Source organism: Lissotriton helveticus, chromosome 12, assembly GCF_964261635.1.
Source record: "Lissotriton helveticus chromosome 12, aLisHel1.1, whole genome shotgun sequence".
Classification (NCBI taxonomy): Eukaryota; Metazoa; Chordata; class Amphibia; order Caudata; family Salamandridae; genus Lissotriton; species Lissotriton helveticus.
The window spans coordinates 803,186,420-803,205,445 of record NC_136073.1 but is presented as its reverse complement, the minus strand read 5'-3'; the positions used below and the strand labels follow the sequence as shown (position 1 = coordinate 803,205,445).

At 44.2% G+C, this 19,026-nt stretch overlaps 1 protein-coding gene across 1 annotated transcript in view; it reads right to left on the bottom strand.

Annotated features, from left to right (window-relative positions):
- Positions 1 to 1,260: 1,260 nt before the first annotated feature.
- PRUNE1 (prune exopolyphosphatase 1) overlaps positions 1,261 to 19,026 on the bottom strand; it is a 78,035-nt gene continuing 60,269 nt past the window's right edge. The window contains exons 4-8 of the mRNA XM_078669505.1: positions 17,903 to 18,087; positions 14,738 to 14,896; positions 14,434 to 14,528; positions 13,073 to 13,231; positions 1,261 to 1,858 (exon numbers count right to left, since the gene is read on the bottom strand). Of these exons, the coding sequence (XP_078525631.1) occupies positions 1,304 to 1,858; positions 13,073 to 13,231; positions 14,434 to 14,528; positions 14,738 to 14,896; positions 17,903 to 18,087 (1,153 nt within the window). The 3' untranslated portion in view covers positions 1,261 to 1,303. The remainder of the gene's footprint in view (positions 1,859 to 13,072; positions 13,232 to 14,433; positions 14,529 to 14,737; positions 14,897 to 17,902; positions 18,088 to 19,026) is intronic.

The window sequence follows — 19,026 nt, the reverse complement described above, 5'->3', positions numbered from 1 at the left end:
GGCTTTTGTAGACCTGGCTGCTTTGGGAACAGACTTAAGCAACAATCGCAATCATTCATTTGAAATTCACACCACAATGTAGAGTTGTTTCTGCAGGATTAGTGCAAGGGACTTCTTCAGGGCTTTGCCTCTATTTATAACTCTACTGATACTGTCCGAGGCAGTGCACCCGGGCTTTGTATAACTGCAATTTGGCAAACGCATGCATGAATGATTGTGCAGAAAAAGTACCTTAGTGCAGACTAAGCGAACCACTCTTTTCTCTTAACACTAGCGCCCTGTTCCATGTGCTGTGGCAGCGTTTGGGTCATCCAGAGCTTCCCGGATCCTCCAGGTGAAATTTAGCAACTACTTAGGAACTCGTGGAACCCGGGGAGTCAGATTAATGTGGGGATGGTCAAGATTTGCTATTCGATTCAGAAGAGAGGATCTGGATGGCTTTCTCACCTCTTTGTGTGATCCAGCAGCTTCTTTACCAACAGGATAAAACTGGTGCATTCTATGCTCCGCCGACCAAGGTGCGTCCAACAGGTTTAGTCAGAAATCTTTTCAGAAAGGCCCACACTTTGTTAATAAGCGGGACCACCTAACAGATGACTCTGCAGAAGGTAGGCCTTCATATGAGAAACAATTTGGGAAGTGCAAAAACAAGGATATGAAGATACAAAACTCCTGCACACTAGAAGGCACAACATGCCATCAGTGTAGCACAAAACAGAATGTGCAACATCCTTTTTACATGGATATGCAATTGAAGTCCCACACAGTAAACTTAACTTAATTATACTTCATTGAATGGCCCGACTGTGGCTCTGTGAGCTAGGCAATAGATATGTAAAACTATTTCAGTGCTTTGATTCAGGTTTGTGAGGCATTCACATGTGCTGAGACTTTACAAGGAGCGACAACAAAGGACATGCATTAAACTACACCTGAACAGATATATTCAGCAAGAGAGTATAAGAACAAGAGGTCACTGGTCTTTCACTACTGAGCTTCCTTGTTTCAAAGGTGACAAGAACATATTAGTTATAAAGTGTTAGAAGCCAGTGGCCTGTTTAAAAGGTGAATGTTATCTTGGTGTCCCTGATGAAACCTAAACTTTAATCTAACTTTAATTTATATCAAGCCAAGTCAGAAGTGTACTTCCTTCACGAGTCCACCTGCTTTTTAGCAGAACAGCATTGTCAGTGAATTATACAGAACCAACACAAGTGTTTAACTCAGATCAAACCATGAAAGTAAGTTCTTACAAAAAAGTACCCTCTGAACGTGTTGTATTATTGCATCAAAATTCATATAACTATTTCTTCCCATTGTTCCTGTTTGAGTCTGCCACAGTAATGTGGCTAAATCTTTCCAGCAGGGCCTCTGCAGTCAGTTTGGGGAGACCCTTGTCGAGTGGGCAACCCTCCACCAGGCTATTCATTGGTGTGGGTGGCAGGATAACGTCATCTTCCAGTGAGGCGTCATCCATTTGTGTCCGACAGCCGGTAAAGTAAGCTTTGTATCTCTGGCTGTCATCGAGGCAGGTCTCGGATGTATCAGCAAATTCATCCACGTCTTCATCGTCCAGGCCCAGTTCCCCGGCACCACGGTTTCGGCAGCTCCAGTTGATGTTAGGCTGGCATTTTGCAGTAGTTGTAGGGTGGCTACCATCCATTGCAGCCTGCTGCTTTGCTGCTGCCAATGCTTCTTTTCTCTCTCTTTCCCGCAAGAAGGTTTTGATAATTGGCAAGACTTTCTTACGTGAGGCAACAGTATTACCTTGCTGGTATGCCTGGAGATCTTTGAAGGGGCTGCACAGCGGGGTGAGCCTCAGTTCAGGGTCTTCAGCCTGTTCCAAGACTCTGCACACCTGGGGTGGAAAAGCACAACACAGAAGGATTAATTAAAAGGGGATCCCAAGGCTGTTTAACCAGACAGCAGGTCAGCGATTGTCTGCAACAGTAGCTCAAAGAGTATTCAACCGAGAAGTAACTTTGCAGACCCTAACTACATGTTTCTGACCACTCGAACATGGTGAGAAAGGAAAGGATTCAAAAGCCTGTCGGCCAACTGGGCATTAGTTGAACCTCAGATCCCACACCGCATGCTCACCTTGGCATCGACTACAATGAACGTCTTACACCCTAAATCTGTGAACGTAACATGAAACACATGACATGATATGCGCGGAAGGATTATCGCAGGCAAGGTTAAGGACTCTGTTCTTCTGCCACACTAGACTCACAACAAATAATTTTTCTGCAAATTCTTGAATGTTGATGCAAATATGGAAAATCCGTAAGAAAACAATCTTTTTATGCACAAAAAACCCTTAAGTCTTTTTGACTATTCTTTAAGGTTTTTTGGACCACCACCGTATGAACACATTGGCAAAAACAAAACTAATTGTGTTCTGTAAAGTTCTCCTTTCTGATGTCATCCTCTTAGCAGAGGTTGAATGCCAGTGTATTTTCAAGGTTGGGACAGTTCTTCCTGTTCTGATGAGTCAGGGGAGATTGGTCCCATACTTGCCACACATCACACTACACTGTATCACAGAGGAGTGTGGATCCTATGGAAGCAATGATATGTGAAGTTCCACCCAAAACTTGCAGAAGACTAGTGCAGAATGGCAGTTTAGTAAAGTTTGAAAAGGCTGTATAGCCTTCCCTCTAAAGACTTGAAGAACAAGCATTAGAAATGCAATCGGGCTCGGATTTATTTGAGTTTGAGCTAATGGCATTGTAAATGCCAATGTCTTTTTGCCATGTGTTATGGAGTGTGTGCATGTGGTGTGTAGTGGAATTATGTGGGTTACATTGTAATTTTACCAATGGTTGCATGCTGTGCTTTAGATGAATATGTTTAAAAGTAAAGTGTATCATACAGCGATTGCTACAATAGTTAATTGTGGATGCGTTAACAATTGATGCGTGGACTGATGGCTGTTGGTGTGTGTGTTTGGTGGAAGAGTGCACTGGCGCCTGGAGGTGTGTGTGCCTGGTGGAAGGGTGCACTGACGGCTGGTGGGTGTGTGTTTGGTAAAAGCGTGCAGAGATGGCTGATGGTGTGTGTTTGGTGAAAGCGTGCACCGACGGTTGCTGCTGAGTGCGCCTTGTAAAAGCATGCACTGACGGCTGCCTGGTGTTGTACGCCTGATGGTGTTTGTGTTTGGTGAAAAAGTGCATTGATGCCTGGTGGTGTTTGGCCCTGGTGAAAGCATGTACTGACGGCTGGTGTTGTTGTGTGTGTGGTTGTGTTTGTAGTGGTGAGTCTGTGGGGGTGAGTCTGTGGGGGTGAGTGGTGATGAGTGTGGTGTGTATGAGTGGTGATGAGTGTGGTGTGTATGTGTGTGTCGTGTATGTGTGTGTGGTGTGTATATGGTGTGTGTGTGGTGTGTGTGTGTGTGTGTGTGTGTGTGGTGTGTGTGGTATGTGTGTGTGTGGTATGTGTGTGTGGTATGTGTGTGTGTGGTATGTGTGTGTGGTGTATGTGTGTGTATGGTGTGTGTGTCTTCTTGTGTGTGGTGGTATGTATGTGTGTGGTGGACTTACTTTGAGTGTTTGTTTCCTGCACACTCACACACTGCCCCTACACATTCCCACACTGCTGACACTGCACACTCACACTGTTCACCCTGCATAGTCACACAATGTTCATCCTGCAGACTCATCTTGCACACTCACACAATGTGCACCCTGCACACTTACACACTGTTCACACTACTCACACTCTGCAATCAGTGTCACTCTGCTGTCACTCTGCAATCAGTGTCACTCTGCTGTCACTCTGCAATCAGTGTCACTCTGCTGTCACTCTGCAATCAGTGTCACTCTAGTGTCACTCTGCAATCAGTGTCACTCTAGTGTCACTCTGCAATCAGTGTCACTCTAGTGTCACTCTGCAATCAGTGTCACTCTAGTGTCACTCTGCAATCAGTGTCACTCTGCAATCAGTGTCACTCTGCAATCAGTGTCACTCTGCTGTCACTCTGCAATCAGTGTCACTCTGCTGTCACTCTGCAATCAGTGTCACTCTGCTGTCACTCTGCAATCAGTGTCACTCTAGTGTCACTCTGCAATCAGTGTCACTCTAGTGTCACTCTGCAATCAGTGTCACTCTGCAATCAGTGTCACTCTAGTGTCACTCTGCAATCAGTGTCACTCTGCAATCAGTGTCACTCTAGTGTCACTCTGCAATCAGTGTCACTCTGCAATCAGTGTCACTCTAGTGTCACTCTGCAATCAGTGTCACTCTGCAATCAGTGTCACTCTAGTGTCACTCTGCAATCAGTGTCACTCTGCAATCAGTGTCACTCTAGTGTCACTCTGCAATCAGTGTCACTCTGCAATCAGTGTCACTCTAGTGTCACTCTGCAATCAGTGTCACTCTGCAATCAGTGTCACTCTGCTGTCACTCTGCAATCAGTGTCACTCTGCAATCAGTGTCACTCTGCTGTCACTCTGCAATCAGTGTCACTCTGCAATCAGTGTCACTCTGCACTCACTGTCACTCTGCACTCACTGTCACTCTGCACTCACTGTCACTCTGCACTCACTGTCACTCTGCACTCACTGTCACTCTGCACTCACTGTCACTCTGCACTCACTGTCACTCTGCACTCACTGTCACTCTGCACTCACTGTCACTCTGCACTCACTGTCACTCTGCGTCACTCTGCACTCACTGTCACTCTGCACTCACTGTCACTCTGCACTCACTGTCACTCTGCACTCACTGTCACTCTGCACTCACTGTCACTCAGCCCTCACTGTCACTCAGCCCTCACTGTCACTCAGCCCTCACTGTCACTCAGCCCTCACTGTCACTCTGCACTCAGTCTGCAGTCACTGTCACTCTGCACTCAGTTTGCAGTCACTGTCACTCTGCTCTCACTGTCAATTGCTGTCACTCTGCATTCACTGTCACTTGCTGTCACTTTGCATTCATTGTCACTTGCTGTCACTCTGCACTCACTGTCAAAAGCCCTCCTACCCCAAATAAAGATCAAAAACTGATTTTAACAGTGGGTCAAATATGTGCAGCAGTGGCGTTCAGCATTTGTCCATAAGCCGGATTCATGGAAGTTTGTTAGTTTAACTGCTAACCAGGTAAAAGAGTTTGATTCTGATCAATTGCATATAAAATCATTTTACCTTTGTTGCCTTAAAATCTGGCGCGGTTTTGCCTCTTGGGCCTACTTTGGACACCCATGTTTAGAACGTGCTGCACAACTCGCACTCGTCGTGCACGGCTCGAAATTAAAATTAGGAACATAGAATAATAAGCCCAGAAGCCATGCCCACTACTCTAGTTAAATCAACTTCTCGGTTTGGCACAAATGGCCATCTTTGCCTCCTTGCAAGGCATACACTTAAGAATGTAAATGCTGCGTTTATGTAAATTTGTTTTTTTCTTCAACATTACTAATCCTTTCCCAGCCTTGACAAATAAATACGTCTAAAATGCCGTGGAATTATGTTGGTTTTAAGTACATTGTATGAGAGCAGGAGTTGTTCGTGTAGGTATTATAAATACAGAGCTGGGTGCCTGCCAGAACGTGTTGAAAAAGAACAGCTGAATTTAACCCTCAAACTGCCTGGATTGCGCCCAGAATAAGACAGTTCTGTATTTCAAAGGCAGCTGAAAGTTATTAATGCTCCTCCCTTCCAATAACACCATGGTGTGGATGGCTTCCAACTTGGGTATGGGGGGGGGGGTAGGGGCGGGGCACTTGGTATTTTCTCTTTGATGGTACGCAGAAACTGGTGGTTCTGTCTTTCGAGAGTGACCTGAGGCGCCCTTTTCAAAGTGAAGCTGGACTACGCGTGCAGTAAATGGGGAATGTATACAGAATACCGGCCTGCTTCAAGGCGCTACAATAAAATGCCGCTGCCTGGAGGGAGGGTGGGGAGTCTCGCGGCGGCGGTTGCTCTCATCTGCGGGTGTGACAGCGGGTGGACAGGGGGCGGGTGGTCGGTGGAGGGCAGCGCCCAACTTTTGGCGGGAGAGGCTCAAGCGAGGGCGCTATACTCACCCTCAGGGGGGAGGTCTAGGGCCCCTCGGCAGCCTTATCCTATAGACATATGTACTGGGCCCTGGAAGCTCCTATATGAGGATGGCGAGGGGCTTCGAGGCGCTTAAACGTAGTCACTCGCGCATCCCACCATCAACGGGGCTCCTACTTCGTGGCGTCGAGGACGCATGGCGAGCCTCTGGTAGCCTCAGCCACACGTTGTGATCTTGGGCAAACCCCCGTCCGTTTATTTCAATTTGTAAAGGTGCTGAGAGAGCTTTAAAACCCCCCAGGATGCAAACTCGGGCCACAACATGACAAAATGTCGTCGCTTTCACATTGTCACGCAGCCGTGCTTTGTGTTCGCCGGTGCCCTTTGAGGTTTAAACGCACCCAGCCCAAATTAGGCGCTTTGTGTTTGTTTTTGGCTTCATACACGACGAGAAAACTTTAATTGTGCCCGAAGGCTGAGGTGCAGCTGCTCTGTTTCACACCAGTCAGTCAAAACTCTCACCCATTGGAAAAGAGGTAGGTGCTTGTGGGCTCAGTGCGCCTCAGACCACACAGTGGAGCCGCTGTACTCCGTGCCTTCAGCCGCTGCCACCTCTCATTGAGTACGTGACCTTTGCCCTCCTCGAATCTACACGACCCGCAGTCACTACATTCCTGACAGACATTCAGTCAAGGATTTGTAGTGGCACCACTCACCGGTGAGGATTTCTACGCGCTGACACAGTGTAGATGGAAATTGGTGAACGTGCACCACTCGTCATCAGCTACTCACAGTTTCACTAATATCTGCCAGTAGGGAGCGCAGCTGCGCTGTTCACCAGCGGCGTGGTCAGCTCCAGTCACAAGCGACAGAACGAATGAACAAACCATGCCAACTAACCACCAGGTGATTGTACGCCACGGAGCACACGAGGGGGCAGCTGCGCTGGTCGCCACAGCTGTAGCAAAGTTTCACTATTGCACAGTTCACGAGGGCGCAGTCTCACTAGTACCCAGCTCACGAGGGGGCAGCTGCGCTGTTCTGTCGCCATCAACTGCACCAAAGTAACGTCTGTATTTCGATAGCGCCCAGAAGCAGGAGGGTTGTCGTTCGATACTGGTGCTTCTCGTTTGCATGGCAAGTGGTAGGCAGGGTGGGCCGAGCTTCGCCGATACCGATGAGGGAGGGGGGCGTGGGTCTCCGTGTCTTGCTGTCTCAGCGCCGGATGAGTGAGGCTAATGAAGCCCTTTCCCGGCCTGGCATGCAGCAGCAGCGCGCGGAGCGCTGCTGAATGGTGAACGCGCCCGGCCATCTGGATTCACTTACGGAGGCACCCTGACAGCTCCTAATTATAATTAATGTACTTCTTTGCGCGAGCACGCACGAAAAATGCCCAACATGGCGTCCGAAAACTACATTTACCCTATCACTTCAAGCCTATTAAAACGACACCACAACGAAGACGAATCACTGGCCAGATGACAGAACACGCTAAGGAATGTGTGGAATTTGTCTCGCCAAAGCCCTAGGAGATACTTTTTTTTTCTCTTCTTTAACATTAGGATCTCGAAACTCCTCCCACTTACGTGGGCGGAGGCCTCGCCCTAAAAACAATAGCACACGTCCTCTTTTGAAACTACCGTCACAGAGGGTTTGTCCACATTAGGGTGTCAGAAAGTAAAGAAGTGAAATGATGTCACCCTCACTTGCACACCATTTTTGTAGTATTCATTTACAGCATGAAATTAGTGAAATGCTAACTACCCGAAGGTGGCTACTTTTTGTACTTGCAAGCATTACATTCGGGTACAGTGGTGATCAAAGTCATTCGTATTTGTGTGTGCTGCCACCTAGACTAGCTACTTGCACTCACTCGTGTCAGCAAACCAATAACGGACTAACACACAGAAGTTCTGTTGTACAGAACGAAACGCGTCGGCTGGTTGTGGTGTAAAAACATAGGAAAATAAAAGCAATTGAACAAGTACCAAGACTCTGCACTTCAATAAGGACTTTAAGAGATATGACCCGATTGAATTTATTTTGAAAGTGGTGCCGGACCAAATTTTGGGACATTTATATTTAACTCTGCTGTAAGAGTGGTGCCCTTGGACAGGGGGCATTTTTTGGAGCTGGCATACGGAATCTATTTTTTCGAAATACTGATTGGTCTGTATATATCTGGAGGATGGTGCTGTTTCTGGTTTGTCTGGTCCACTGTCTGTTTTTTGGTATCTAAACCATAGGGAAATATCCCTGCTCCCTATTGCAACTGACTGTTTTGTAACATACCACTCGTGCACTGCCCTGTAGGAGAGAGGTCTTAGCCTGGCATGAATACAGTCCAAGAGCAAACAACAAATGACTTTGAGCTACAAGCTGTTCAAAAATAAATACTGTATGTAACTCCAAAAAGGGACATAAGATTTGAATTATACATGGGTGCTAATATATACAAGAATTGACAAAATTAATCCGGAATGAGCTACGTAGACCCACACACTACAAGGGCCTGCAGTAATCAGGTTTTAAAGACAATATATTTACAGTGCAGTGGCGATGTGCAAGGAAGCAGGGAAAATGGCCGAGTGTCTTGAATATCATGAGCCAGGGTACTGTAGTACAACAAGGTTGGTTTTGATGGACAAATCAGTACTTCGCACGGCAAGAGTTGGATCTAAGTTGGTTACAGATGGATCTATAGAGAAGTCATCCAAGTGGCTGAAGGAGAAGAATGAGGAGCAATCAAGGGTTTTTCCTAAGGTATGAGGTGGAGGTTGGGTGAGCGTCGAGGGTGGGTTTTGGTGCATATGACAAAGTAGCATAGTTAAAGTGGTAATGTGTCCTTTTCAAGACAAATTTGAGTTGCACTTTCTGTGCCACGTATTGGCAGAAATCTATTCGATCTGGGGATAGTGAAATGAGATAGGGTAAATCGAATCGCAATCACTGTATTTACAGTATTTCAGTCATAAACCAGATTTCCTTCATTAATTGTTGCATGCGACTTAATAAAGAAAAGGTCTCAGAAGCGCCAGCACTTTATCCAGGGATTATGGACTTGTTTACGCACAAATGAAAATGTTACGGAAATGTAATAGGGTTATGCCTCCATTGGAGGAAAAAACTGTTGTGTGCTACTGTTGATGGTTTCAAATATCACATTTAAAAATAAATCTTTTGGTACTTTTCCTGCCACCTATTCCTCCACCATGCTTTGTATAGCCCTACACGCCAGTTGCTCCTGATTGTTTGTACCTTTTTATTTGTTGCTCTGCTCTCGTGCAGCCCCTTGTAAAGTGGAACCTGTGTGGAGGAGACTGGTTTTCAGGGAGCTAAAACTGTAAACTGATTACTGGCGCTAGAAGAAGATCTGCTTGATGGAATTTGGTTATATGGCTATAATTACTAAGGCGCTATCACAATGCCTACAAGTTGTGTGCACCGGGGTCCTCCAGCATTGGTGTTACTATTACTCTGACTTCGTTGTACATCTAATGCAGGTAGAATTCGCTTTACTGTGAGGCCAGTTGCCAGGAGACTGACACATTAGGAGCCTGGAACGGCTATGTATGTGAAGGTGTCCATAGACGTCCGAAGGGAGCTGAGCTACATCAGCAACTGTTTTAAGAATAAAAGAGCAGAGACAATGCTAAGACTGTTTTGTGCCAATTCCATAGTTCAATGTGGATTTTCACAGAGAACCGTGTGAGGTCCACAACAGGATTAGGACTCTGCCATGTTCAAGACCTGCAGTGCGAGTGATCGGTGCTCTGATTCGTTGTGTGAGCTTGTTCTTTTTTTTGGAACTGGCAAGGGGGGCACTAGACCATAGTCACCCAAATTCTCAAACACAGGAGCCAAACCATGACAAATATAGAATGGTGCATGTGCTACAAGTCGCTCATAATGGTTGTATTCCGAAGCACTTTATATTGCAGCGGTCCACTGATGTGTACATGTGTTGTATAGCTAGATAGTGGGTATTTCTGTTGACAGAGTGTAGGGTATGTAGTGGCATCTGGTTATTTAGAGCTCATTTCTCCTACCATATTGATCAAATGTGATTTTATCCTATCCCTCCTGTCACTTTTTGTTTGAATATAAGACCAAAGAACCTGCTTCCTGTAAGATGAGCGAGATCAGCGTCTTGTCTAACCACCCCCCTTCCCATTTGAAGCTTGGAGATGGAAAGTATTTACCCACTCTTTTTAATTCATATTAAACAAAAAAGATAAAGTGGGTGAAGTGAGAGCGTACTGCATAGATTTGCAGGGATCTAAAACTACTCTCATGACAGCAGGAATTAAATGAATCGAACTGATTTGCAAACATGTATTTCCTGCAGAAGCGAACCAAGGTAAGAGGTTTAGTGGATTTTGATAGTGGTAAAATATTTGGTGTGGGGGTTGTTGATTGGAGTAAACCATGTAACAGAAAGGACTCTGAATTTGTTCTGCAGTAACTGGTCCACAGACACTTTCCACAAGTTCTTCTGTAGCTGCAGATACATCTGACCCGATTGCTTCAGAACTCAGGGAGGCAGACACAATTGTGACTTTTTGCCCTGGTGACGCAACATGTCCCGGTGCCCTGCATGATGCAATGTGGCATGTCATCTGGGTTAGGAATTGGAATGCATGTGTGTCTCGCAGTACAAAGACACCTTGAAAGATAAATGGCACCAAGAAAAATGCTGAAGCCATTTGTAGCAAAAATAATCTGGCCTGGTTTTGTAGAAGGAACACAACTTGTGCAACCTCATGTGAAGGGCTGCACTTGATACAATAACTTGTGCAGTGCCTTGTTAAGGGTTATGACTCGAGAGGTGTCTTATGTGGGTAGTGGCATGGCCTCTGCAATATGTTACAGTGGGTACACCTCGCATGAGATGTCTTGCACAATGGAACAAATGTGCAGAGTGTGAATGACACAAAGTATGGTGTCTTGTCTACCGTATACAAGTTGAATGTCCTACGTATGTCCTACGTATGGGAATCCATGCATGTGATCTCCTACAGATTGGCACATGGCCTTTGTAAGTCGACACAAACCATGCAAGTGTTTTCTGCTGGGGGCTTTGCATGTGATGTCCAGTGCAGGGAATGTAAAAATAAAAAAAATTAAAATAATAAAAAGGATGTGACAGTAATGGATTTCCTGAGACTCTGTCGGATCTGGACATAACTGGGTGCGCAAGCGATAAAGGACAGCGATTACTGCTCTGAATCCACTGGCTCTGTCCTCTGGCAGCTGCCGTTGAACAGGATTCTAAGAAAGCGTCACTCAAACGTGGAGGAAACACAACAGACATATCTTCTTACCTGTGATTACAATTATATCCAAGAGAAGATGATCCTGCGAGAGAGGCCTGCAAGCTGTATCTTCAACGGCGCAGAACGCTCGCGAGTCTCAAGCAACAAAGGATGAACTCCTGACCATGGTAATGAGTGACAGTCAAACTCCAGCACTGAGCTAGTGTTTGTCAATACAAACGTTTTTATGCCAAGATCCCCGGGAGACTTTTGCAGTTCAATTTTAGGAACCCAAATTTCGCAAAGAAGATGTACAAATGACTGCGATTTAATACTGGAATTAGGTCTTGCAACCAATTTTTGCAGAGCAGCTTGGTTCATGACTGATCAACAACTTTAAGGTGAAAGGTCTAGACAGCCTAACAAAGACGAGAGGCTCGTGAGCTACTGATAGCTCTACAACTTCCTAGAAGTGTCATTCCTGTGTGCAGCTCAGCCAACTAAATTAAAAGCTTTTGTTTGGTTCAATTAATTAAAGTATATCAGATTTGCAAAGCGTGTATATGAGATGAAAATGCATGCATCCTCAGAATTTATAAGCTGATGTTTGGAGGATAATGGTTGGATTTCCAAAATATAGTTAAACCTGGTTATTTGAGTGAAAAATCATGCGGTGTTGGGTAGATTTATTAATATGATGACCTTGGTGCCAAGAGCATTATCGCTATGGCTTTTATGTGTTCCCCATTTGGAGGTACTTCATGTTGATAAATATTTTTTATATTACTGTAGGCAACTATTCTTGATGAACAGAGGCGATCACTGCTTGCGTTTTGCATTTGGTGGCTACTAATGTGATCGTGTCTCATGTGGTCACTATTACAACACTATAAATATTAATAGCTCATGATGATTTTCATTCAATTTAAGTAGCCCCCATCACAGAAAAGGTTGGAGACTCCTGACCTAACATCCGACCAGGGCATAAAACCCTAGAGCCTTTACACTGCCTGCCTGAGGACTGCTCGTAATACAGACTAATCTGATAACTATTTATTTGTATAGTGCAGATTTTCTGCCACAGGCTTCCTGGCCTCACTGAAAAGTATGCACCAATGTTGAAAGGAATGTGATATAGTTGAATACATAGAGCCTCATTACCATAGTCATTGGTGAAGATGTTAAATAAAGTATTTTTAAAACTTAAAAAGAAAAATAAGAGCCTCTTTACGCATCCCATGAAAAATTCCCATTATTTCCCCAGTTCAGTTAATTCTTGGGAAATAGGAAATGCGGAAATACCAAGAATTACATGTTTCTGTGGAAAGCCATGAGTGATCGGCATTTTCACTCACGGTCATCCACTGGTTTTTATATAGAGATTTCCACTGCTTTCAGCACCCTAATTCTAAGTGTGAAAAAACACTTCTGTAGACGCGCATAACAAGGAGCTAAGTTGTTACTGAGGTGGATGCTCAACCTCCAGTATAGATGACCTTAAAAGAAGCGAGTCTATCAGTCTTTTGGGTGGATTGGATAATTTTGCAAGAGATAAACAGATAAGAGTTCTCCAGAATTAAGGTGGGTCTTATTTGCTGAAAGACCAGGTTTATAAAATGTAGTCATTTCTAATGCATCTGCTCTCTTCTAGGAACCAGTTTAAATCTGATGGCTTGGAGAAATGTATTCAAATCTCTAAACATCTGTAAACAGTCTTGCTTGGTTGCAAATTTTACGTAATTATTATTTTCACACAGATGTCCACAAATGCAAGCTCTGGCAAAGGTTTAGCAATCAACTGTCCTCTTCTGTGGTACTCACCAGTTCGCGGAGATGCTCGTCAGGACTGTACACTGCCAGCTGCCTCTGCGGCTCACCCTGGTCACCAAAAGCGATGGCCATGCCAACCCACACATTGTATCCATGTGTTTGACAGAAACTTGAAAGCTCCTGCTGCAGATCAGGTGGTTGTAGGAAGACCTGCAAAAACAAACAGAAATCAGCACACACTGAGTGATGAGCTATTCAGGTCTCAGTTGTACATTCGGGCAACCGGACAGCTTTTCTATGAATGCTTCAGAAGTTGATGCCCACGTTTTACCGGTGCATGGTAGGTTGGATGTTAAGACAACAGAGGGTCTTGGTTTATTTTCTGAGGGGAAGGAGACAGGAATGCTGGAAGGACCGTGTTATGAGTATTGGAGTGTTGAAGGAAGAAGATGACTTTGAATTGTTTAATACATGTCTATGGGTTAGGTCACTGGGAATCAGCTGCAGTTTGAGCTTTTCCCAGATGGCTGGTATGGTGGGTGTTTGTAAAAGGGATGTGAGATGGTGCTGTGAAGGACTGGATGCTGACAGAATAGTACAGCCTTCATTTGTTTTTGAAGGGTGGTAGGTTTCGCACTGGAGAAAACAGGCGATCCTTGAGTGGTTTTCTACAGGCTCTAAGGGAACTAACTGCCTCCGGTTGCTCTTTCAAATTTAGGCCAGCCTGCTAGTAGTACCCAGAAATATATTCGATGGTGGGGGCAGAATATTGGCAAATGGCCATGCACGACAAGTCCTATCGCAAACTGTGGCTGCGAACTGTACACGGACCTTTTATGACCTGCCTTTCATTTCATGATGTGGCCGGTGTACTGACAGGTCACACCACTAAATAGTCAGCCCTGAGTGACTGCAGGTTGCTATTTATGAACCTCTGAAAATGACTTAAAAAACGGTGAATTGTGGCCCACAAGGAACAGCAGACCTGATTTCGATTTTAAAAACAGATAACATATATTTTTAAAGCAGCACATGTTCCTTAAAGGAAAAGAAAATCCTGTATGGAAATGCATTACGAGGAGCATGCAGCGGTCTCCTAGAACACTACCCACCGGGAAACCCAATATAAACCCCAAAGAGGAAGCTGTCCAACGGGGACTAATTCCCTTTTATGAATAAGTTACAACCCCTTTTCGAATCCCAAAAAGGGATTTACCATGTAAAAAAATGTTTTAAAAAAAACATTTTGCAAATGCATACTCTGTGATTTAGCTAACGAACTTCATTCACACCCTCAAAAGTATCCCCTGGAACAGCGCTAGGGGCTGACAACATCAAGCTTTATTCTCAAGCCCACACTGAACTGGGAGCTGCTGGGGGAACAGTAAAGCACCCACAGAAGAATCACCCACCTCCAGAGTCATGTAGACAGCACTGATAGCCAGACTGATCTCCCGACTGTTCAACGCTTTCAGGTCCTTTCGTAGCATCTGCTCAGTGGTGAGACCTACAACAAAAAACACACATGTTCGAGGATGCTTCATGGGCATCAAAGCAGATGCACGAGATATTCAGGTGTTGAGGAACACTATTGGTGCCCAAGCACCTTGAAACGGGGTTCAGTCTTGCAGAAGACAGCCAGCGCGTCTGGACTATCATCAAAGACCTCATTTATAACCAGACCCCTAGCGGGACAGCGTGCGATGGACACAGTACCTGTCACATCAAACTTGGCTTTCTGAAGCTGGTCAAAGATGACATCCCTCCTTTGAAGATTGGGAAACCTGGACTCCAAAAGAGTAACGTATTCTGTGTCTTTAGGGGTCACTTTCCCTGCAGCCGGCGCCATATTAACACAATCCAGGACGATTGTCCCTTGAAGGAAAGAAAGCACAAAGAAGGACTATTTCATTCCATGCTTACAAGTCCATATTTGCATGCTATAGGGCACAGATCAGGCAGACATTGTGGCAATTAAATATGAAATCCTATCGTTTTATTTAAAAACAATTAAGGAATTTAGCGATGGACTCTTCCATAGGGCTGTAATAAAATGATTTCTGTGCTCATGTGCAGAAAGCAAAATTAAGACATCTTTAAGGTAAATGGAGGTGATATTGCCACGTTGGCTAATCTAAAAATTAGCAAGGCATTGTTCCAACCTTAACCAATCACCTTCACCACCTCTGAATGTTACAATTTCACTGTCAAACACCTAATGTATTGCAGTGATAAAATGTACAACATTTCTTATCAAAAACATTCACTCATAAATCAATAAATACATTTTAAATAAGAAATAAAGTTGCAGGGCCATGAAAGTAACTGTTTTTTATTTATAGCTAGAAACCGTATCAGGATAAATTGGTAACGTTATTCCTGTAAAACCTGCCTGCGAACGAAATCTCGACTATCGCGACAATCGTGAATGAAACAATCAATTGCGGACAGTTTGTCCCGAAAATTTGATGCTGGTAACTAGATTCTGTTCTGAAGAGAACTCTTTAGGAAGTTAGTACCAAGGTGAGTTGCACTTTCAACGTCAAAGGATTACAATGAAGCATCGGTGGGAGTAAGTTTGATTACTGTGATATGACTGATCTCAAAACATCCTGGTGAATCGGCTACAATCCCTGGAAACCGAGCTGCTTGACCGCAATTATGGTGCTTCTCCTTTCTACCTAGTTCTGCTGCTTACCACTCTGCTGGGGTGATATTGTACATTTTCTATGTCATTTACTAATTGAATTAGGAGCAGAGCTTGCCCTTGATGGGCAGGTTGAAATTTGGCACCCTTGCTTGCTGCTATCGAATAAAATAAGGTATCAAGGAGGTCCCTGTTGTGTTCACAGGTCAGTCTCCGGATGATTACTTCAGAGCACAGACTGTTCTCTGAACACAAACATCTGCACAACTCCACCAGCTCACTCGTTACACCCACAACTTTGCTCTGTAACTGTGGTGCCAAGCTGTCTGTTGGGATGGAGGAAGGGCGTGGTGTGGCACCATTAAGGCAGGGACTAAGCGCGAGATGGGAGGGCAAAGAAAGCAGCTGACAGTGTTAAAAACAGCACAAGCAACATGTTTAACAATGATTAAATCACTGTGCTTCAAACAGAATAATTGGTTCCAAGTGAGAAAGGTGCTGCTGTTTACATAACCATAGTCCACACAATTATTTTCGCCCCTTTGATGATTGGCGCCTGGGCCCAGCTCGACGATGCCACAAGCCAGCCCTCATTCTGAGGCCCAGTAAATTGGTCTCTTCACAATAAAGGACAACAAGCATTTGCAATGCAATACATCTCGCATTTACGAGAATTTGAGCTATCGGCATTGTATATGACAATGCCTTTTATTTATGTGTTGTTTTTAAAACAGATAAATAAAAGGCATTGTCATTTACAATGCCTATAGCTTATACTCTCGCAAATGCGAGACCTATTGCATTGCAAATGCTTTCAGCGCCCGTGCTATAAAAAAAAAAGTGTTAGGAGAGAGCGTGTCCTGCCTGCAACAGCAGACAGGACAAATCTGTTTCAGAAAATAGTGCTCGGAGGCTGTAATTAAAGCCTACCGAGCAACAGCACACGTAACCAGGAGTGTCGCTATGGAAGGTTACAAAATGAGACAAGGCGCTACTAAGGAGGGACTACAAGCCTATTGACCAATGAACAGCCACAGTTTACAATGGACAATGACACAAGCCAATGAAAAATATGGGCGAAGCTTCAAGTCCCTACCGGAGTATAGCATGCCTCGCAGAGCAGCGCTTGCGCTGCCAGGCTTGACCTAAAAATGAGGCTCCTCCCAGTCTTCTGAGAGTTTTACGTCTACTCTGAGCAGCACCCTGCCTGGCCCAAATTTGTGATGTACCCACGTGGCACTGCTGTCAGTGGATACCCTGATTACATGAAATTAGAGACCACTAAAGAGTGGGTGAAGGATGCACCTTTGACCTTAAGTCTTAGATTGTTGGGTGCTGACTTTCTATTCTGTACAGGTGCCTAATTTTTCACATTAAACAGACTCTCCCAAAAAAACGAAGTAATGTTTGAGAAATATATCCTCTGCTCAAAAACAGTTTAATATTTGTCTTTGCAATAGTTCTGATACTTGAGGAAGTGCTTGGAGGGCACACACCGTCTCTCTTCATTGTTCGTCAGAACACTGTGGAACACTTTCAGTCTACCTGCAAGGTACATACGTCTATAAATCATTTTAATATGTGCATGCAAAAAATAGTGTTGACATTTAAAAATTATATATATATATCGAAAACACAATAAGTGTTTATGAAGACACGGGATACACATTAATACCTCAAACTAAAACACTTCTTTGAAACGAGCTTGTCCCAACAGAGCACCAAACGGGCCACCCACCGTTACTTGAGTCGCAAAGTACACAATTATTAATAATTGTACAGTGGATACAAAGGATCAGGCTGGGAAAGATGTGATGAAGATAAGCGTATGTCTACCCAACTAATACTCTAGATTTGCACACAATAATGCCACATGAAAGAGTCTACTGTAAAAAAGAATTTGAACGCACCACAGTATAAAATGAAGAGATTACCTGGGTGCCGCAGACAAACGCTGTGGAATCAGCACGTGTTACAAAAGAGGCAAGCGTCTAAAAGCTTGAATCACAGGTTCCATTCAGTGGTGGAACTGCAAACATTTGCGAACATCTCCCAACTGCACTACAACCGTCATGAAAATGTTTTAGGAAGCCTTAAAAGCTTTAGCATATCTCAATGCTGGATATAAAGCATTCTTAGAGCTGGTTTGATAAATTCTAGCATGCAAAACAGTTTCCCTACAGTCAGTTGCACAAATTACCCATTGCCAAATCTTATAAAAGCAAGATACCTACCATGCAACAACGATGCCACCTGTGTGTCCAGGAGGTGTGGTGCCCCTTTAAAGATCTTCTCCGCTACTAGCGTGGTGCATGATCCCACCGGCTCCACAGTGACTTTGCAAGCGAGTGAGGCCCTTAGCTCCAGGGCGTGGTGGTCGATCACCTCCGTCACAGCCTCTTCCAGGGATTCATCCTCCCTTTTGAAAAACAAATACATGCATTTCTTTCATTTACAACAGGCATGACATTGTGAGAGCTATCTGAGGCAATTACAGACCATCACTGACAGCATTATAATATGAGGCCAGTCAGACCTTCTCTGCCAATGCCTACCATGACAATGCTATCCACCGTATGGCCGACTCTAATCCATGAATGAATGCTAAAGTCGCTGACATAATTGACAACCTCTTTTATGACATGACTGACAATGTCATCCATTTCAATGTCCTCCATGACCTCACTGACTATGAGGTCTATTAAATGACGTGCCTAACGGCGACATTCAGGCAATTCAGCGCTATCCAGGAGATCATGGATAAGACCACCCATTTCATCTGTGAAAAGGCAATGTCCCGATGAAATAACGACAGTTAACAATTTGTAATATGTATGTATGAAAAGGCGAACCAATTAACATAAGTTAACAAATTATTTGATTAAAAAAGTAATTAATTTAACATTAATGTAAGAACTGCTTCGTAAACACCCAATGTATCCTGAGAATATAATGTCTCAGATTATAATATTATGGTTTCAAGGTCAATTTTGGCAAACAAAAAATAATTATTAAACCAGGGTTACATTATTTTGACTGATGTAACAATGGTCTTCTGATGTTTCAACTTAAATGGGTTATACTTCTTTCTACTTAAGTACTCAACCTCAGCAAAGCTCTTCAAAGCATGTCTTTAAACTCATTGCTCTGCCAACACTGCAAATATACCCAAGGCTCAGTGTAAACAGATCTAATGCTTATAGTAAATAGATCCAAGGCTCACGGTAAATCGACACAAGCCTCATCATAAATAGTTAAGAGGCTTCTATATCTCGACAAAACACCTACGGTAATTAGTCTTAGGGCTCACTATAAATCAACTAATACCTCAAATTGACCCAAGGCTTATAGTAAATGG